This window comes from Stigmatopora argus, chromosome 17 (genome assembly GCF_051989625.1).
Source record: "Stigmatopora argus isolate UIUO_Sarg chromosome 17, RoL_Sarg_1.0, whole genome shotgun sequence".
NCBI lineage: Eukaryota > Metazoa > Chordata > Actinopteri > Syngnathiformes > Syngnathidae > Stigmatopora > Stigmatopora argus.
The window spans coordinates 2,678,105-2,700,339 of NC_135403.1; the positions used below are offsets into that span (position 1 = coordinate 2,678,105).

A 22,235-nucleotide genomic window follows, 5' to 3' on the forward strand; every position below is an offset into this window, starting at 1 on the left:
ATGTAAGACTAATAACCTTAACATTCCCCCGTTATTATATATTTGCGCGTAATTCCGTAATCATTTTTTATGACAAATACAGTGGTACCTCGTCACATGACCGCTCGTCATACAAAATTCTCGTCTTACGACGGAAATTTCGATCGAATAATTCGCCCGTCATGCGATCAAAAATTCGTGATGCGACCAAGCCAGGTGTTCATGGCACTGTCTTTTTTGCATATCTTTCGTGTATAACAATATTTACGAGCACCGAATGAGTTATTCAGACCAGGAAACGCACAACGCGCATGCGCGGGGAAAAGAGGGCTTTCTGGGTAATGAAGTACAGACGGTCCCCTACTTACGAACATTCAACTTACGAACAACGGTACATACGAACATGTCTGCAAATTGCGTTTAAGTCAAAAAATGTTCGTAAGTCCAATTTTGTATTTTTTCCGAGTAGTGCTTCTTTCCGCCGCTAATACGCCTGGCGCTGTGAGGGCTCAGCTCACCCAGCATCTACCTTCTTCGTTGCAATGCGGAAGTGCGTGAACGTATCTCCAGTGAGCAAAGAACCTTTTTCATTTGTATCATTAAACATCTCGTGCATCCATTATTGAATATGGTTGGTAAAAAGCGAAAGGCTTCTATTGAGGGAGTTGCAAGGAAGAGGCAAGCCATTTCATTTGAAACGAGTGGCAATAATAACGAAGCTTGATGCGCGTGAGAGTGGTGAGCGTTTCACGGGCATACAACTTGAATCGTTCGACCGTCAGTACCATTTATAAACAGAAAGATCGAGCAGCAGGACCCAAATATTGAACGTTGCACAAAGTTTGCAAATCAATTGAATGATCCCATACAGTGCTACCGCATCATTTATGTTGAAAAAAAGAAGAAAACTGTGCAATCGTCATTAGATCGCTTCTTTCGGCCAGTTTCTAATACATAAATCTCTCTCTCTTTCTCTATACAGTACTGTACATATTCTCTCCATTTTATTAAATGTTTTTTTTCAGTACAAACCAATGCGTGTTACTTATACAAGCCTTAAACATACAAATGCATTTATATAAACCTTCAATATACTTATATAGGCCTTAAACATAAATATATAATACAAAATATAGCACTGAATCAACTTACAAACAAATTCAACTTATGAACAATCGCTCGGAACCTAACTCGTTCGTAAGTAGGGGAGTGTCTGTATACTCGTGCACACAACGCCGAGAGGCAATGGCACTCTTTCTCAGAATAAAACTACCCACAATCATTACGTGGGTAAGCTCAGCTGCTGCATTTCCTGTTATTTTTATCTAATACGAGGAGTATTATATTACTTCTCGTTCGCTGCTCATAAGAACATCAGGGGCACTGGCTCGCAACTCCCCGCAATAGCATCCATGGTAGCAACTCTTCATAGGCGCCGTTCGAGGGGATGCGAACACAGATGCTACACGCTAAAAGGGAGCTGCTAGCCAGCGCCCCCGAAGCTCCCATGAGCAGCGGAGCGATCGCTGATAAAAGACTGCTGCTCGTTGGCTGCTCATAAGAACATCAGGGGCACTGGCTCGCAACTCCCCGCAATAGCATCCACGGTAGCAACTCTATCATAGGCACCGTTCGAGGGGATGCGAACACAGATGCTACACGCTAAAAGGGAGCCGCTAGCCAGCGCCCCCAAAGCTCCCATGAGCAGCGGAGCGATCGCTGATAAAAGACTGCTGCTCGTTGGCTGCTCATAAGAACAGCGGGGGCACTGGCTCGCAACTCCCCGCAATAGCATCCACGGTAGCAACTCTATCATAGGCACCGTTCGAGGGGATGCGAACACAGATGCTACACGCTAAAAGGGAGCCGCTAGCCAGCGCCCCCGAAGCTCCCATGAGCAGCGGAGCGATCGCTGATAAAAGACTGTTGCTCGTTGGCAAGTGGTCGTGCGTTATCCAATTGTGAGGACATTTGTGTGCATCATTTTCGGAATATTTTGAAGGGAAAAGTACAACAGCAAACAGCCCATCGATAGCGAACGTGAGGGTGGAGTGTTTGTTCCGTTTACGAGTGCGTTGTGTGGAAAAAAAAAACCTGAAGCCCCCCGCCCCTTTTGTGCCCCTCTCCCCTCGGCGAAATCCGCCCAATTTTAGTTAGATTAAACACTTTATTTCTATTAAACCACTAGTTACGTGTTACTTTGTTAATAGATGGGGAATTAGAAGAAATAAAACATTTTTTCCAATCCAATATCCTGTTTTTGGTGTTTTTTCAGAGGGCTGGAACGAATTAATTTTTTTTCCATTCATTTCAATGGGAAACGTCCGCTCGAGTTACGAGAACCTCGTCATACGATCTCAGTCTCAGAACGGATTACGATCGTATGTCGAGGTACCACTGTACACTTGGGGGAAGTCCGTTGTCTCGATCTTTACCCGAATTCACCTTACTTGCATGTCTGGTCTGAAAAAGGAAGAACAAAATCATTCTCGTGCAACTCGTTTTCATAATTAGCTTAATCCTGGACATCATTGTTATCACCAGTAGGCTGTCTAATAAGTAGATACAATTCTTGCAATTTGGAATTTGTTAGAGCAATTGCACTAACCATAAGTCGGTTTAGCAAAGAGCGTAAGCAGGGGATAAGACAACACCCACACATTGTCAAAACAGCCATTGATATCACCACGGTGAAGGCCATTTTTTTTTTACACTTGCCGAAGGTCTTTTCCCACCAGTCTGCCCAGGCGGACAGTTCCACTCCAGAGTGCCTCTTCGTTTCCGGTTCAGGGTCTGCAGGCCTTCAACGGCTCTGGTTAGGGACCCATTGGGTGACGTGTCGTTGAGTGCAACATTTCCAAACATTGCACACGCCCCCTCCCCTGCTCCACCAAGAGCATATCAACCGTCAGAAGCAAATCAACCGCTTTGCGGTCCTGGAAAGCCATGAGACTGGTGGCTGCCAGCTGTTCCTTCATTGCTCCAAATCCCTGATCATCATAATTTCCAATTTCTTTTTTTGGACATTGTAATGGATGTTGTTCACCCTATTCATATTTTTATTTGGCGTAACCCAAAGAAAAATAGATGTGGATCCACATCCCCCTCGGCTATTTTCATGTCTGCTGGTTGGTCAGCAACACTTGGTACGGACGTTCCCAATTTGGGTCGTGCTAGTGCTTCTTCTTTATACTGTAGGTTGAGGACCCAGGCTCCTGGCACCACCATTGGTCCAGTCCGTTTTCTGTTGAGAAGCACAGTGTCCTTCTGCTAACCCCAATTCAATGCGTTTCCCTAAAGATTTTCTTTTTATGCAGTCAGCCAGATTAGCCTTATCATCCATTTCCAATCGTGCAGTGAATAATGGCAGTTTGTATGGTCTACCAAGTAGTATGTTCATATGTTGTTGTCCGGTTGAACTTGTTATGTAGGCGCAGTGATTTCATAACGAGATATGGAACCTTTTGTCAATCCAGCCAATTATTTTGTTAACACAATTTGGGTGCCATTATCAGTACAAATCAATGGTTCTTTGGAATTTCAAATCGTGCACTGATATGCCGAGCACAGGTTTAGCTTGCTCTGTAACCAACTTTACCCCATAAGTTGTGTAGTGGCACCGTACCAAGGCCACCATCCCCCCTGTCGAGACATAGGACTTCCCATGACTCAAAATGGCAGCTCACACAAGTACGCTAATGTACAAATGTTTTTTTTTTGTTTTTTTGTTTTCTCCCATAATTTGTCGCTGTCATCCCTGAAAAAGGGCTTATTGGCGATTTCAGAAATCGATTTCAACTTTCCAAATCCTTTTCCACCTTGATATCTGATCGATTGATTGTAACTTGGTAGCCAGCCAATCAAAACACAAGAAGACAGACAAACATTCACGTAATCAGGGGAATTCAGAGAGTTCAACCAGTCTAGCATCCATAATTTTGGTTTGTGGGAGAAAAATAGAGTACCCAGAGAAAACCCACAAATTCTCAAGGACACCATGAATACTCCACACTCTGGACGGTCGGGATCCACCCGGCTTTCATTAGTAGATCTTAGAACCGTAAGGTTGATGCGCTAATCACTAGTCTTTCTATTTGGGTCGTTTACCCATACATCAGTGGCCCACAAATTTTCATCACAGAATGAAACCGCCATCCCCAGTGGGGCTTCTTGGCAGCTCACCCCATTTTGCTGTCCTATCAGCAATAATCATTCCCGAAGGAAATAGGTAATTAACGTATTAGATATGCGCGCCACACATGTACAAATAGAAATTTGTTTTGGAAAAAAAAATTAACCTCCTTTTAGCTGTTTGTACATAGAATTGAGGTGGCAATAGTTTTGCCTCTAAGTTTTTTTTAGTAGCAGTCAATAGATATCGTATTCCGTTCGAGTTTTGCCCATTCCATTTATTCTTAGACAACCCGGCTACTTAAAGCATTACTCAAAGGTTGATGTTTCATAATTTGGAAGTGCTATTTTTGACCATAATTCCAGCACTTGTTTCATGAAAGATTTTGGAACTTGGAGAATTTTCCATTTCCCACTTATCTAAGATTGTCCTTGCCAATCGTTATCTCTGTAACATTTAGCTGCATTAACCCCATAATTGCAATGCCAAGTCTAAGTTTTAAGCGAAGGTTCTCTTAATTTGTATGCCTTTAAAGCAATAGAAAGCAACGTCATTTGGTTGTTATCAATTGTTCGATGCTTATACACCGTAATATTCTAATCGTCATCAATATGACCCACGCCAAAGCATATTTCACCCGCTCAGGACAAAACAGGAAATGTCTTCCGTGCACTGAAAACACTCCATGCCTCTTCAGTCCTAGGGAAATTATGCCTATCCTCAATCAATTATTTTATCTAAACCAGCCAGGTACAATTTACCTAATTATTTGGATGAATGCCATTTCTGCATTGTTATTTTCATGTTTTATATCATTAACAACCAAATAATTCTTAATACTTAAGATCTAATTCGCAAATCACCCCCATAATGCTAACCCACCCAAGGATAGCTAATCACTGGCTGAGTTCCTTACTGCAATTGACTCGTCTCACCCCCACCAAGGAGACGATGTTTACTTAAGATAAGAGCCATTTTCTGTAGCTCACTGTTACCACAATTAAAACTTATAATAAGTAAATTAGAGAAAATATCCTTCTACTCGACATTTCCTAATGACAAATTTCAGTGTTTAATAAAGGACCCACAAATTGTCACCAGTATGTCACAATATTGTAAATTTTCTCATCCCTTTTTCTCTAACCAGCTAATCTCTTATGTTAAAGTATTTTGAACAAACCAACCATTCAAAAACAGTATTAATAATCTTTTATCCTCCAAAAGCTAGTTTTCTTTAATTAAGAGCACTTCGAAATCAACAAATTGGTCAAAAATGGCTATCTTGCTCTATTCCCAATTTCAAAGACAAACAAACCAATCTTTTACCTTGAAAGACATTTTTGTTTAAAATTCGAAAAATGCGAAAGTACCCGCAGAACCCTGCATTTCCTGCAGACCATGTTTTGCTCTTATTCTGAAATTTTTAACGGAAGCATGCTCTTAGCCGCTAACTGAGCTTAAGACTCGCTGCAAAAGCAGGATTTCTCCTCTCTCTCACACACACACACACCTTATCTGTCACAAATTCCTTGTTTTGCTCTTTTTACAAATGCCTCCCCAGCGAGGTATCATGTTTGAAATGTCGCTTTTTAGCTGTGAATATTGCATTTTAGAGAAGACTACCATTAGCCCATAATACACTAAATTAATTCCTCATCCGGTATCCAACCATATCACAATTTTTGGCCGAGACCCCATAATCTCAAAATATGCTGCAAGCACAACTTTATCCCATAGCAAAAGTCATTTTTGCAGACACAAGTTTGCTTCAGCAACCCCAAGGGCCAATTGATGTAATATCTTCACGGAAGGGGTCCCCAATTTTTTTGTATAATATATAATGTAAGACTAATAACCCTAACAAATCTCATCTCATTTTCTGAACCGCTTTATCGTCACTAGGGTCGCGGGGTGTGCTGGAGGCTATCCCAGCTGACTTCGGGCCAGAGGCGTGGGACACCCTGAATTAGTGGCCAGCCAATCGCAGGGCATAAGGAGACAAACAAACATTCACGCTCACACTCATACCTAAGGGTAATTTTGAGTGTCCAATCAGCCTACCATACATGTCTTTGGAATGTGGGAGGAAACCGGAGTACCCGGAAAAAACCCACGCAGGAGAACATGAAAACTCCACACAGGTGGACCGACCTGGATTTGAACCCAGGTCCCCCACTGAGTCCGGCGCGCTAACCACTCAGCTGTTGGGCTGCTGTATTTATTGTTAATTCCTATATTTATTTCTGACCACGCTACTTTTAAACAAGTCTGTACATTTTGACATTTAATTTGAACCTACCGATTTTACTTGCATATAAGCCGCTTTTGTCGGACAAAAAAATGACGAATCAAGGTTTATTTGCGCATAAAAAAATGACGTGCACGAAACTGCAAGTTGACGATGCGATGACGTCATGCGGCCGATACGGTCATTTATTTCAAAATAGAGAAAAGATAAAGAGATAAAACGCTAAACAAAATGTATTTTGTCGTCTATGAATATAATTCAAGGAAAAAATAAACCGTATCTGGCATAATACGTGATAAACCTCACTTGTGCCAGTCAATACTCACTCAGGGCGTTGCATCTTACCATAGTTCAACGTGCTCTGACTGGCCAGACGCGAGTAGACTTACTTGTGCCTGCTATTGCTCACCCCAGGTGCCCCCATATTACCATAGTTAAACAGACAACACCCTCCCTTTCGGAACAAAGAAAGGAAATGATTGTACATTTGTGATTATGAAATAAAATGTAATAATAATTTATTACATTATTATTAAAAATAATAATTCCGCTTTGATTTCATTTTTCTTTTTTTTTTCTTGTTCGAAAGTGACAACTATTGCAGTAATATGAACCATCGGAAAAAAATCGAGATATTTCGACAGAAGCAATTTGGCCGCCACAACATCTTAAACTTCTGGTACGAAAATTGTAATGTATGTCATTAAAAAGCATGGGGTTCTCATCAAGCTAGACTTTTGTCTTTTTTCAAATTGAATAATTATATATTTTGCATTTACAAAGACAGGCATATTAACTTATGATATTGACCCCCAAGTAATGTGCATTTGATTCATACAGTACCTCGAAATACCACGTGTGCTGATTTGTCTTAAGATTTTCCCTTCAAAGTAACACATTTGTACTCTCTATAAATATGGAGGTGAAAATTGTGAATCAAGGGGGCAGCTTATACGCGAGAAATTGTAACATTCGACAATTTTAAGGGTGCGGCTTATACGTGCAGGCGGCTTATATGCGAGTAAATACGGTAAATAAAAGCTGGAATTGTATTCATCGTACATGTCTTTTGATAACCCTTGAGTAGAATTTCAAATTTCAGAAATCTGCCGATTTTAAATGGTCTCTAGAGCAGAGATGGGCAAACTGGTCCTCGAGGGCCACTGTGGGTGCAGGTTTTTGTTCCAGTATAGACAGTTTGACCAATGAGAATTCTGCAGAAACCAAGAAGCACCTGACTGCAATCCACTGATTGCACTTGTAGCCGGCTGCCATTGACGGCGATGGACATCCGGCTGCCATCCATTCTGGCCCGCAAGTCAAAAAATAGATGGCAGCCGGACGTCCATCGCCGTCAATGGCAGCCGGACGTCCACCGCCGTCAATGGCAGCCGGACGTCCACCGCCGTCAATGGCAGCTTATTGATAGTGTTCAATTTGGGACAATAATCGTATAATAGAGGCAAGTTTGTCTATACCAGGGGTGGGCAAACTTTTTGACTTGCGGCCCAGAATGGATACTAAAATTTGACAGCATTTGGACACGCAATGTAATTTATCAAACCTGGGGATTGAAATATAAGAAAAAAGACACAATTGAAGGTGAAAATTTATTTTCAAATTTACTTTCAACATTAAGAATATATTATTATTCAACGAAAGAAAGCTGTCTTTAAATTGAGAGTGATGAGCGGTATTGCAGGGCAAAGGGAAATGAATGAGGTCATTGATTTTTACTATAATTTAGACGTCGGCGGGCCGGATTAAAAAGCCTAACGGGCCGTATATGGCCCGCGGGCCGTAGTTTGAAAAACTACACACACGCCAATATGAGCGAATCCGGGGGCAGGGCGAGCGTGCGAATCCGGCGCTGAATAGGATGTACACACACACGCCAATGATGCTCTTACATTGTCAATGCAATTACAAACTCACTCTCTCTCTCATGGTTATAATTTTGAGAGCGAGAGACTACCTGGTTGCTCGCTTTCAACAGTAAACTCTCTCTCTCTCCCTCTTATAAGAGGGAGCGAACCCAGCGACCAAACGTCCGGTCGACGACCCGTCCGTTCTACGAAACGTCCGGTCGACCAAATGTCCGGGGAGCAAACGTCTTTCGACGAAACGTCCGGTCACGGAACTCGCCCACTAATCTTTAGGTCGGATGCAGAATATGAGGACTCTGACGGATGTGTACATGTTTGAATGCTTTGAGTTATATTTCCGCCAAAACAAATTACGTCAATAAAACACAATCAAACTCAGTTTCGCTCCTGTTGCCTTTAAAAAACAAAAAATGCTAACATGCACACTAGCGAATGTGTCATGCTCGCACGACCATTGTTGCGTCCATTCAGCCGGTTTTTGAAATGTAAATGAATCAAATCTTATAAAACAACAAAATTGCAACAACTGCATTAACCGTCTGTGTTCAGCATTCGCTTTAAAGACATCTGGCGCCATGTAGTGTTGTGAATGGGTACAATGTCTAGACCCGAATTTCAGACAATCAACACTTTTTCTATCTTATTTCAATGCAAAAACATCGTCTTATATCTGGGCCAATTTGGTAATGAAATATTTGCAAATATTGCATGCCCCACTTTTCAATTTTTTATTTGTTAAAAAAAGTTAAAAATATCCAATGCATTTCGTTGCACTTCATGTTTGTGTCCCACTTGTTGATTCTTGACAAAAAGTTTAATTCTATATTTTTATGTTTAAGACTGAAATGTGGTGAAAGTTTGAAAAGTTCAAGGAGGCTGAATACTTTTGTAAGGCACTCACTCACTCTCGTCACTTACAATGGCGCCATGTGGCCATGTGATGCTCCTAATGGTGCATTCGCAGGCGCTGTGGCTGATGGGTCCGCACCCTGGCTGTAAAGTTTTCTGAAGATAGCTGTTCAGCGTTTTGAAAGCGTATTGAATACGGTTTGCATGATGGCTGTAGAAAGTGGCAGGATTTGGAGCATTTCCTTGTTATTTTAATACAGTGGTACATTGAGATACGAGTTTCTGGTACTGAGCTCGTATGTCGATTTACTCGTATCTCAAATTTGTCTTCCCTTCAAAATATTCCAAAAATGATGCACACAAATAGGATAACACACGACCATTTGCCAACGGGAAGTAGTATACTCCTCTCGTATTAGCGAGCAAGCTCCGCCATGCACTGAAAAAATGCAACGCTCCGCCCAGTGCTCGTAGAAACATTTACACTGGGAGTTGCGACGAAATCATGTTCTCCTAAGCGTAGGCTGTATGCGCGTATATCAAAATTTCTCTCGTATCAAGGTAAATACTTGCTCTAAATTTTACTCTAGCTCAAATTGCTCGTATGTCGGGCACTCGTATGTCAAGGTATTACTGTATGCTATAGCTCTTTTGACGTTAGGGAGCTTGTACAAATTATTTTATTTTGGAACAATATTTTACATATCAAAGTATTTTGTAACTTTAAAATTTTGTAAAATGAAGCATTCATAAGTAGAGGTACCACATATGTATATGTCTATATATTATTATTCTACTCCCCAAGAAACCTTCATGCACTGTGGCAGAAAAGTCATTCTCTCTGGGAATAATTGGAGAAATTCTGGAGGCCCTGATCACTACTTCTGGAGGAAGAGAACTGGCAAGTCAGCTGTCTAATCGTCTTCTCCCAGTTATGTATAGCGGAGTGAAAGATGATGATTCAGAGGTCCGCAACAACAGCGTGGTTGGACTGGGATTTCTTGCCCAGGCTGCCGGGCCTCTTGTAGCCTCGTATCCTTTTTCACTTAAATGGATTGTAGTGAGTTCATTCTTAAACCTCCCAAGTTTCTTCTTTACCAAAGTCTTCCACAGAGAGTATCCTACCTTGTTGACTGTCTTTTCCAACCTGCTGGCTAAAGAGGCTGACCTTCGAGTGATTGACAACTTGTGCGCGGCCCTCTGCCGTATGATCATGGGCAACATGGATGCTGTCCCGTTGGACCAGGTGATGTTCGTCTTGAGTGTGGTAAGGCACAGTTTTTGAAATGAAGTAAAAACAAAATCACTTTGTTCTCTGACAGGTTGTCCCAGTTCTGGTTGCTCGTCTTCCTCTCAAAGAGGACATGGAGGAAAACAAGACTGTGTTCAGCTGCTTTGCCATGCTCTACGTGAAGTGTCCTGCTCTGGTAGCATGCATTCCCTTTTAAAATGTATACTCGATGGATGCAGCAAACTATTCTAAATGTGTTGTGTACAGAACCTGCCAGAAGCCCAAATTACCATCGTATGTGTTACAAACATGTAAATGTGTTGGGAACACTGTTTTGTCAAATGAAATAAGTCTTTAAATTACATTTAGATTTGGAGTTAGCTTTAAACATCTCACATGATTGCAGAGATTCCACAAAAATACTTGTTTTTTTTTAGCTCAGACAGCCAGCAAGGGGTATTCACTAACATCTTTAACCCTTTTTATTGCAATCTCTAGTCCCTTCCAACCTAAATGCATGCTAATCATCCTACTGTTGCAGCACCAGTCGTTGTGAATGCTCACACAAAGACCCCCCTGCTCTTTCCGGAGTCTGTGGTGCGGTACTGCCAGTGTAGCGTGTGGCTCGCTAACGAGACCGCGGCATCGGAGATTTGCGGGTGTAGCCACGTTTCCATGATGAGAATAATGTTGCAGTTCCTGACAAAGCTGTTGGTAGCAAGCTGAAGTTCCAAATCGTCCATTTTGTGGGTGATGGATCTGGCGTTGGTCAAGAAGATACTCGGAAGCGGTGCTCTGTGCGATTTGTTTCCTTAGCTTAGCAACTAGGCCCGTCCGGCATCCCCACTTTTGCTTTCTTTCCCTTCGCCGCCTCCGTCATACGCTGGGTGGGCTAACTATCCATGGAGATCCCGGTGGTCTCGATGTCCTCAGGGATAGTTGATAATCTGTTGTGATGGATATATCGCATCTCCTACCGAGAGTAATTAAATCCTGGCGACTAGAAAACGTTTGCCTCGCAGATGTTCGTAAATACCAATGAGACTGAGGAAACAAAGCACCAAACTGGAGAGCAAAGAGCCGTTGCACCCGTGCGCGCCGCAATCTTGCTGATGGGGTCACCCCTATTATAACTACCTTTTTTTTCTTCAGTGCTGAGTCCTAGTAGCAAGAGTGGGTTCCCCTTCCTTACGAGTTTTAGAGTGGATTTTTATATTTTTATGAACTTTAAAAATAAAAATACAAAAAAATCTTCAGTGCTGAGTTCTAGGAGCAAGCAGAAGATGGGAGTGGCTTCCGCTTGCGAGTTTGTGTGCATCTTCACATTTTTATGAACGTCAATTTTTTTTTTTTATAATAGCAGAAAAATTGTGAAGAAGTGAATTCGTGATAAGTGCAGTCGCAATAATCGAGGGAAGATTAACCACCATTCTTCCTGTATTCACTAAATTCTTGGACAGACTCATCAAAGAACGCTCTTTCTGATGAGACCCGTCCTTTTTTATTGCCATTACGGTATTTATCCTTCTCATTTAATATGGTTTCACAAACTGAATTTGCGTTTTCTCACAAACATTCTTATATGTTGCATTTGACAACAGCCTCAGCTTACGTTGTGTTCAAGACTGGTTTTAAGAGTTGACCGAGAACAGAAACCACTGAGATTAAGTCAAGACCAAGACTAGCGAATATGATGCACACCTCAAGGCATCGGCCACAACAATCCACGGGCAGACTTTTGAGAGTAAATAATTTGACTTCTGATGTTGGAAGTACATTCCAAGACCAGAAAATACGGTGTTGAATCAAGCTCTACCAAAACACATGAAGCCTAGACCATCAAAACGTCAGCTTTTTGTTTGTGAATAAAATATGAAAATGTTTGCATTCTTGATTTTCAGCACAGCACATGACATCACTCAAATCTCCTAATGAGCTTGAAGTCTGAAAGTAAACATGCAACTGTATTGTCTTTTGTTGAGTAACATTGACACTTACAAGACAAATTTGTCGTTGTGCTCCAGGGAAGCCCATACTTCCCTCTCCCAAGCCACTTCATTCAGCTCTTCAGGGAATCCCAAGGTGTTTTTGGGCCAACCAGTCTCAAAGGTGTCCTCTTGGTGTTCCCCTAGACCCCCTACTAGTGGGGAATGCCCAGAACACCTCACCAGGGAGGCATCCAGAAAGCATTCTGTCAAATGCCTTAGCCACTTCATTTTGATGTGGAGGACCAGTGGCTCCACTCAGAGTCCCTCCCAGATGACTTAACTTCTTAACCTAACTCTTTCGCTCCATTCTTCCCTCATTTGTGAACAAGACTCGTTGGCTATGGATGTCATCTCTGACATCCATGGCATGCCACCTTTTTTCAACTGAGGACAGTCTTGGATTTGGAGGTACTGATTCTTATTCCGACTGCTTCACACTTGGTTGAAAACACTGCAGTGAGAGTTGAAGATCACACCCTGATAAATCCAACAGAACTACATCTGCAAAAAGCAGAGGTGCAATACTGAGGCCACCAAACTTGGCCCGCTCAACTCATATGTTGCATCTAGCTATTCTGTTCGCAAAAGATATAAACAGAATCCATAACAAGCATCTTTGGAGACCAACTTCCAATGATTATCAACAACAAAAGCCTATCGCACCCGTGACGAAACAGATCCGACCCACTGCAGGGTACGTGGATCACACCAGTCATTCATTGACCGGACCCCCTTAGCAGGGGTTCCAGTACCCCATAAGACTCACAGGGGGACACCGTTGGACCCCTGAATAGACTTTCTCATGGAGGATGAGGACTTTTATCCCCATACAATTGCATCACACCCTCTGGTTTTAAAAAGGCGGACCACCACTAATCCAGAGACTCAGTCCCCAATCAGCGCAGCATGTTGCAGAGGTGTCAATCAAGACAACCCCACAGCATCCAGAGCCTTTAGAAATGCTGGGCAGATCTCATCCACCCATGGGCCCCTGCCACCAAGGAGCTTTTTAAACCACTTCAGTGACGACAACCACAGAGATAGGAGAATCCGCCTCAGAGTCACCACTCTCTGCCTGCGCAGGGCAAAGCATTTACCTGAAGTTGAGTATTCGGGCCACTGACACATAACATCCCAAGTCGGGGTCAATAGCATCCCATCCACACACTACACCTTGTTGGGGGTGCACTGCCCTCCCATCCTAAGACACAGGATGGTGGCCCAAAATGTATTTGAAGCTGTTCAGAAGTCATTGTTCATGGGCAGTCCTTGTTCATGGTATCACTGAACTTCTCTATGCCCAGGTTACTGCCTCAGAGACCACCAGAGCCGGGTAGTCGATACCCATCAGCTGCCTCTTGAGTCCCGCAGGCTTAAAATGCCCAATAGCTGTCAGTCTTTGACAACATATAAATCGACAAACCCATACGTATTCACATCCACATGCATGTGAATATAAATGTCCACCTGCACTGAGATCAGAGCATTTCTTATACCTCCATTCCAAGTCTCTGTCCAGCTCCAGTAGGCACTAGTGAATCCTGCCAGCATCCCATCACGGCAGAATAGATTGTTGCATACCTGTCAACCTCTGCCGATAACTGCCCTTATAAATGATTATGATTCCCCTTACAAACCCCAAAAAAACCTTACAAACACCGTACGAGTCGTACAGTGTTTGTAAGGTTTTTTGGGGGTTGGTAAGGGGAATCATAATCATTTATAAGGGCAGTTATTGGCAGAGGTTGACAGGTATGTTGTTGAATGGATGCTGTTGCCATGCTGTCACCCCACATCCTCCTCAGCAGCTTGAAATACTGGACACTTGCTCTTTGACATGAGCTCTCTCTGGACCCTTAGATGGATGTCATTGTCTGTGTGGGTCTGGAGTGGTATTTTGCAATACGAGTGTTCATACAGAAAAAATGTTTGAAGCAAGTTGGTACGCTTCCTTCTGCTTTCATGATGAACCTCCCTTATCTATCTCACCACCCCGTTTCCTGTCCATTCGCCGTGTCCTTAAAAAGCCTTTAAAAGCATTGAATTAAAATCCATGTAATTGCTTAAATTGACTAAAGTTATTGTAGGTACTTAATTAATGGTACTCACTACATCGCAGATGTTTTTCTGGAAATAAAGAAGTTCATAAAAATGAAAATTCACGCAGAAACTCACAAGCGGAAGCCACTCCGGAAATCCCCCAAAAATTTCACTTAATTTTTTTGAAGCAACCATTTCTGAAAACCAAATACCAAATTGCCTATTTAAAAGCCTCAAAATTCACACCATCGCTACGCCTTCCGCCATCTTCATTCAACTGCACTGTAAACCGGAAGACTTTGGTAACGAGTGCATTGTGAATCATCTGAGTTACAAGTTCTCACGAATGATTCTTCTTGTGGGCAAACGTCTCCGAAAGGACCGACATTCGCACATGGCACAACATGCAAGTGCGACTTCAGCATGACACATGTAGGAATTACTGACTGTAAAACACCTAGAAGGACCCAAACACAAAGATAAACTTATTTTCATTATGCTGTACTTTTGCAAAACCACAATATTTTTTAATTAATGTATAAATATGATAACGGTTTGATTAAAATTGTCCTACCCTTATTTTTTTACATTTTATATCGGCTTTGCGTGAATCGCATTCACTCCGGAAATACTCATGAAATGAGATGAGATAAGGGTACTCCTGAAATGGGGTCGATGGAGGTTGGCAGCTCCGCAGCTGTTGGTGAGTGCGCTGACACTGGCCATTTGTGTGTGGGTGGTATCCAGAGGGAAGGCTCACAGAGATGTCCAGCGCTGAGCAGAAAGCAGACCAGACATGGGAGCTGAATAGGGGTCCCCGGATTGAGACAATGTCGATGGGAATTCTATGCAGACAGAACACATGCTGAACAAGTAAATCTGAAGTCTTAAGGGCTGAAGGCAGGACTTGGTGTGGGCACACACGTGGCAGGCAGATACAAACGAACGCGAATCCTCCTTCATTGTGGGCCACCAGAAGCGTTGGCACAACACCGCCATGTGCCGCCGTGTGCGGGTGACTCCTGGGTGGCAAGTCAGACGTGAGGTTTGAGCCCATTCCAGCACAATGGAATGCACCGAACTCGGAACATAAAGATTCAATTTCAAAAGTTTATATTCTTCTGTTTACACATTTTGAGGTCAGGCTCTGCTCCTTGTACACTAAGGATCTCAGCCTCGTCAGTCATCATAGTTGCCACTAAACATGAGGGTGGAGAGATAGTCGTGGGCCCCTCCTCCGAGTCCATGGGTTGGAAGATGCGGGATAGAGCATCATGTTTGCCGTTTCTAGAACCCGGGACATAAGGCAAGGTAAAATTGAATCTGCAGAAAAACATGGCCCATCTGACTTGGCAAGGATTCAGCTTCCGGGCTAAATTGATGTATTACAAGTTCTTGTGGTCGGTCCAGACTATCTGCATTCTCACCCTCTTGCTACTGTGACAATGAAATTTCCAGAATACAGGATGAATAAAGGTATCCAATCCAATATGGTTGATTTGCACCTTCAAGATGGTGACGCCATTCCTCCAAGGCTAGCTTCTCACCGCGAGCAATTCATGGTCCCCAATGCCGTAATTGCGTTCAGCCGGAGTCAGCCTATGGGGAAAAGGCGAAGGGGTGCACTGGTCTGCACTGAGAAAGTAAAGCACCGACCCCTACTTCCGAACCATTGACCTCCACAATAAATTGTAGTTTAGGGTGAGGGAGAACGGGAGCAGAGGTAAAACAGGACTTGAGGTCCCCGAAAGCGGCCTCTGCTGCTTCTGTCCAATGGAATGGGGTCTTTGTGGACGTGAGTGCTGTGAGCGGGGCGGCAATACGGCTATAGTTCCTGATAAAAGGCCTATAGAAGTTTGTGAACCCCAAAAAGCGCTGTAACTCCTTCCTTCCCTCAGGCCTGGGGCCACTGAGCGACAGCCGCCACCTTTGTAGCTTCCATCCTCAGCTCCCCGTCAGCAACAACGTACCCGAGAAAAGTGGTCTGCGGAACTCACACTTCTCGGCCTTCACGTAATGGTGGTTCTCCAGGAGGTGTTGCAACACCTGGTGCACATGCTGCTTGTGCTCCGTAAGTGTGTGATAATATTAAAATTTCCAGATCTACCAAGACAAATTGGATTGGATTGGATAACTTTATCCCGTATTCGGGAAATTTCATTGTCACAGTAGCAAGAGGGCGAGAAGAGTATGTGCAAGGGGTATGGAGTTCAAGAGCGGTAAGACGGGGAAGGGTCAAAGATCGCCAGTCTGGCTTTTGTAACCGCATTTTGACGTTTTCATGGAGGAGGCGGTGTCGGGGATCAGAAGGAGGCAGCTTGTTCCAGGCATCCGCCTTAAGAAGTGCTTGTAAATTGAGGCGGGATGAGAGGGGTGTAAGATGTGCCTCATGTAGGACTGCTTCGGTGGGGGTAGACCTGAGGTGGTGGGTTATGGCGCGGGCTGCTTCCAGTTGGGCAGTTTCAAGGGATTTGAGGTGAGTTTGGGCCAGCCAGGGGGCCCATGCCGGTGCTGCGTACTCTGCGAGACTTCTCTGGGTGGCAATATACACCGTTCTAAGGTCGTTTGGTTGCCAACCCCAAGATGTGCCACTGAGTTTGCGGACGAGATTCGTTCTTTTGGACATGGTTTGGCGGACTTTTTTCGCTTGCTCTGCAAACGTGAGTTGTCGGTCGAAGGATACGCCAAGGAAAGTGGGGGTGGGGTTATGCTTGAGGGTGGCGCCATTTATTAAGATCTTTGGTTGCCATTTGGCCTCAGCTGAGTCCAGGCTGAAAAATGACGCCTCACATTTGGTGGTGTTAAGGTTTAGGTGTGCCTCGGAACTCCACCTCCAGACTTTTTCAACCTCAGCTTGAAGTCTGCTTTCCACCTCCTCTTTGTTCCTACCCCGACAAGCAAGAGCCAGATCATCTGCATAGGCGCTGACCAGGTTGGGATCATTGAACTTGTCGAGGAGGTCATTAATGTAGATGATGAATAAGAGGGGCGACAGGAGCCTTACACATACTCTTCCCACCCCTGCCCACCCTGGCTATTACCCCCCCCCCCCCCCCCCCAATCCAAACCGCCTTTACTGCAGTCTCTAAACACATGCCGACCATCATCCAAAGAGATAAGGCCGAAGAGCTCATCAGAAGCATGGGTGAACCGGACCTACAGATCTTCACAGATGGATCCACCAAAGAAGGCACTGAGGACGGTGGAGCAGGTTTCGTCGTCATTAAGGAGACTGCAATCATCCACCAATGGCATGGTGCCACTGGCACTCGCAGCAGCTCCTACCACTATGGAAAAAGTGGCACTGACCGAGGCACTCTCCTGGCTGAGGGAAACAGCAGACTGGCAGACATCAATCATCCTCAGTGACTGCAAATCGCTGGTCCAAGCTATGGGAAACCCCCACACGCAAGACCCCGCCATTCGGAGACTTCAGGGTGACATCGCCCTTTTCCCTCCTCCTAAGCGACTACAGCTACTGTGGATTCCGGGCCACTGCAACATATGCGGTAACGACCTGGCCGATGCCCTAGCTAAACTTTGCTCGTCAGATGACCAAACCCATACCTCCCCGGACACAGCCACAAGACGTGCCATCATCCAACGTGAAGATCGCTCCCCCCCCATCCCCGCCTTTTGCAGACCTACACTACGAAAGTCACAGAGGAAGAACTTGCCCTATCGAAAGGAGACCGCACAGACCTGATTCGTTTCCGCAGTGGACACCACCCCCTGCTCCGCTGTTGGCTCCACCTTGTGGGGAAATCCGACTCTGATCGCTGCCGCCTGCGCGACGAGGAAACGGAGTCGTCTGAACACCTATGGCTCCGCTGTTCGGCCTTAATTACTGAACGCTACCATCGCGGCCTGGGCAACTCCCTGGATGAACTAATCCGTGTTCCAGTGGCAGCTCTAGCGCTGCTGAGGGTAATCCTCAGGCGCCTGAGGTGAAAAAGAAGAAGAAGAGGGCGAGAATGGAGATAACGGAAAGGCATAGTTACAAGTTAGACAATACAGTCGCAAAAGCCGCAGAACAACAAAGCAAAAAGCACAAAGGGTTCAACATATCATAAAGGACATCGTTTATAAGGGCCTGGAACACCGCTGGTGCATTGCAGAGGCCGAAGGGCATCACTTAAATGGCCCAGGGGGTGGGTGGTGAATGCTGTCTTTCATTCATCCCGCTCCCGAATGCAAACGAGATAGTAGGAGGACTAACTTGGAAAAAATGCGGGCACCATGAAGTGGGGTTAATGCTGAGTCAATGAGTTGCAAAGGGTATCTGTTCTTGATGGTGCTTGTGTTAAGGCCCCGGTAGTCGACGCGGGGGCGTAGTGAGCCGTCTTCTTGCCGATGAAAAAGAATCCTGCCCCAACCGGGGAGGAGGATGACTGGATGTGACCTGCAGCTAGGGCATCAGAGATGTATCACTCAAGGGCCTCCCGCTCAGGCTTGGAGATATTGGAGCGATGCCCCTTGGGGAGAGTGGCCCCTGGCAAGAGGTCAATGGCACAATCATAGGAGCGATGTGGAGGGAGGTCCCTAGCATGGTCCTTGCTTAAAAACCCGTGCAAGGTCGTGATAACAGTCTGGCACCGAGGCTAGGTCCGGGGGGTCTTGCCTTGGAGGGGATCTTGTAGGTACGAGGGCTGACTGGAGACACTTAGTGTGGTGGGCTGGGTTCCAGGCCATCACCTTGGAACCTGACCAGTCAATGACCGGATTGTGTTCCCTTAGCCAAGGAAGACCCATGACTATGGGAGCCTCCGGGCAGTCCAACACATTGAAACACGCCACCTTCTGGTGGTTGCCGGATAAGCAGAGGGAAACTGGCTCCGTCCGCAGCTCTGCCTCATCCTTCAGGGACCCTGCTAGGACCCCAAGAAATACTTCCTGGAGGGTGTTGTCATTAAACCTGCTCTTAGCGGTGAGGGTGCGAAACTTGACCGATTATTCTGCCACGCTTTGAATGCCCTGGCGGAGAGACATTAAGCGTCTTGCTGCCTCCTTGCCGCGTACTGGGCGGTCGAACACCTTACGCATTTACTTCGTAAAGGTGGCATACAAGGAGCAAACCTTCGAACCTCTCCCACTTGGCACTGGCCTATCACAGGGCTTCACCACGAAGACAGCCGCTGAGGTAGGCACGCTTGGCTCGGTCTGTGCTAAATGTGAGTCTTTGCTGCTCAAATACCAGGCTGCATTGAACAAGGAAGGCTCGACATGCACCGAGGTTGCCGTCATATGAGGCAGGCGGCAGGACTACGGACTCGCGGTGCGTGGTAATGCGTGAGTCATGACTGCATTGAGCGTAGTGTCTGTGAGATCTGTGATATCTTTGGCTGCGCTGGTTGATTGGTGGGGGTTTGGTTTGAGCCCACAGGGTCAATCTTGGCTGGATCGTGCTGTTACGATCGTGGGCAGAGGGCCCAGAAGCAGGCAAATGCACACGGACATGGAGTTTGCTGTTTATTTTGAGTGTCCGTTGGGTAGGGCCAGGCGAAGGTACAAGGGGAGAAGTCTAGTTGCATTTTTATTTATTTGGGGTACAAATCCATAATACTTGTATTTTATCATATTTATCTTTATTTTATATATGTTACATTTACATTTATCTGAGTGTAGGCATATACTGTAATTTCACACCTATAGGGCGCCCTTAAAGTCTAAAGTTTTCTCTAAAATGGTCGATGCGCCCAATTAGTCGGTGCGCCTTGTTTGTGCACTAAATTCAATTTTTGTATGGCCCTGACCGCTTGAGTGACTGGTTTTGTTTCTTGCCGGCACCCTACTAATTGCGATCAATCCAGCAGACTTTCACCCTAAAAATAGCCTCCCCCGCATTCCAAGCATTACGGTAAATCTATTCAAAACATCCCAGGGGAGTGGCAAAGGATCTGACTTCCGTGTGCTCGCAACGCTTTTAACCCTCAAAAACACTCGCAATACTCAAAGAAAGAAACAGCATATTAGAGCTGTACAGAGGAAATGCCTGACGTGGATGACAACAGAATGCGGGTGTGAACGCTTGGAAAATGGACTGAAGCCATGGATCGAAAACAATTTAAGAGCTTTGCTAACGGATTGCTAACGGGTGGCCAACATAGTAGTTCGGGCAGGCAGCGTCGCACGAGTTACGTGACGATTTGGAATGAATTGTCGATGCCGATATAACAGTGAGGAGAATCAAAGGCTTGGGAGTGATGCATGTCGTGAGTTACAAGGGATTGTGGATAATTGGGATCAAGTGTCGGCCATCACTGTTGTTCAAGCTTTCACCAAAGCTGGAATCAAGTTCCCGGAATACACAACTCTGACTGACAGTGGAGCCTAGCATGTTGAACGCCGAACTCTTTATATCAGAGTGTACCTTTTACCTCAATAAAGCATTATCAAACTTAGTTTGGCTCGTGCTGTCTTTAAAAAAGCGGCTAGCCTAACTTACGCTAGCAGCAAGCATAACATACGCTAGTGGATAGCATAACATACGCTAGCCTAGTGTCATGCTAGCGCCTTTTCTGATGAAGCGCCCAATGTATTGACAAAAACCAAAATATACCCACAAATGAGACTGCGCCCTATCACATGGTGCGTTTTATAGGTGTGAAAATACGGTTCACTACTCAGAAAATTAGAATGTAGAATGTTTACATTAGTCATTATTATTCTATTTCGTTGACAACATTTACCATGTTAGGGATTTTTACTCTGCAGTAGCCTGCTGCTGTTTTAATGAAGCTTTGGTTACTTCCAGATTGTGAAGCTAATGAAACCCATCGTCGAATCGTCCTGTCACGTGCTCGGCAACAAGAAGGTGGATAAAGGTGAGTAACAAAGCTAGTGTTTCTACAGCAAAGCTGTTGTTCGCCCCCCACACTTACTGCATTCTATTACCATTTGTGATCAGAAACGCAGAAAAGACTGGGCACATTGTTGAACCAATTCGCTCAGCAGCACCTGGCAGAATTCCAAGTGGCCGTGACTTCACTTACTGAGGAACAGCAGGGCAAGCTGAGCGCTGTCATCTCTACCTCATGATGTTGAACCACATGGATGACAGTCAGGCTCAGCAGTTCATTTTTGTACTTGGTCAAAAGATCAACACTCAAGGTCAACACTCATTGTTTCACGGTTAACTATTCTTTTTGTTCTGACTTGAAATGTGTAAGCTTAGCCCCTCGTAATTTTTTTTCATTAATTGGAGATAAAATTAATTTGGAGCATTAACCAGGATGACAAAAGCTCATAAAATTGTCCGAGGAATGCGCTACCCTAATGCTCTTTAACTGTTTCATTTAATGGTGCCATCAGGGAGTGCCTGTTAGCACAAATTTATATTAAGTCTCACAATATTTTTCACAAGGAAAGCATACCATTTACCACATATAATTTACTTCTGTCAGAAATAGTACATTCATGCAATTTGGGGGTCAGAGGGAGTTTATACTTTGTTTTGGCCTTTTCTTGTGTATTTAGTTGTAATGAAGGCAGGTGGCTGTTTTTTAGCGCCCATCAATAAGTCAACCTCGCCGTTTGAACTTTAACAAGAGATTGGAGATGAGTGAATGTTGTTAGTTTCTACACTTAGCCTGTTTTCAGCATAAGATGTTTTCTGTTCTGTCACTTAATAACATAAAGCAACATGTTCTAAATGCTTTTGATGTTTTTTTTTATTGAGGTTACATAAAATGAGACTGCGTGTTCTTATTCCTTGAAGATTTGAAGGTGAACAACCAAAAAAGTTCTGCATATGTTTTGACAAGTTGGAGGGCTTTTCACACACAGGAAAATACATTTGAGAAATTTTTAGAACTTGCTATTCTTTTTGTAGGCTTTAACTTAATAGGTTTCTAGTCATTTTTAATTCAACCGATTATAGCAA

The 22,235-nt window shown here is 44.4% G+C and overlaps 1 protein-coding gene across 2 annotated transcripts in view; it reads left to right on the forward strand.

The window, feature by feature from the left end:
* The window catches only part of ipo4 (importin 4), an 81,299-nt gene extending 59,290 nt beyond the window's left edge, over positions 1-22,009 (forward strand). For both annotated transcript variants that reach the window (XM_077624185.1, XM_077624186.1), the window contains 5 exons: positions 9,900-10,126; positions 10,208-10,340; positions 10,417-10,521; positions 21,108-21,177; positions 21,261-22,009. In XM_077624185.1, coding sequence (XP_077480311.1) covers positions 9,900-10,126; positions 10,208-10,340; positions 10,417-10,521; positions 21,108-21,177; positions 21,261-21,391 — 666 coding nt within the window. In that variant the 3' untranslated portion in view covers positions 21,392-22,009. The remainder of the gene's footprint in view (positions 1-9,899; positions 10,127-10,207; positions 10,341-10,416; positions 10,522-21,107; positions 21,178-21,260) is intronic.
* The last annotated feature ends 226 nt before the right edge of the window (positions 22,010-22,235 follow it).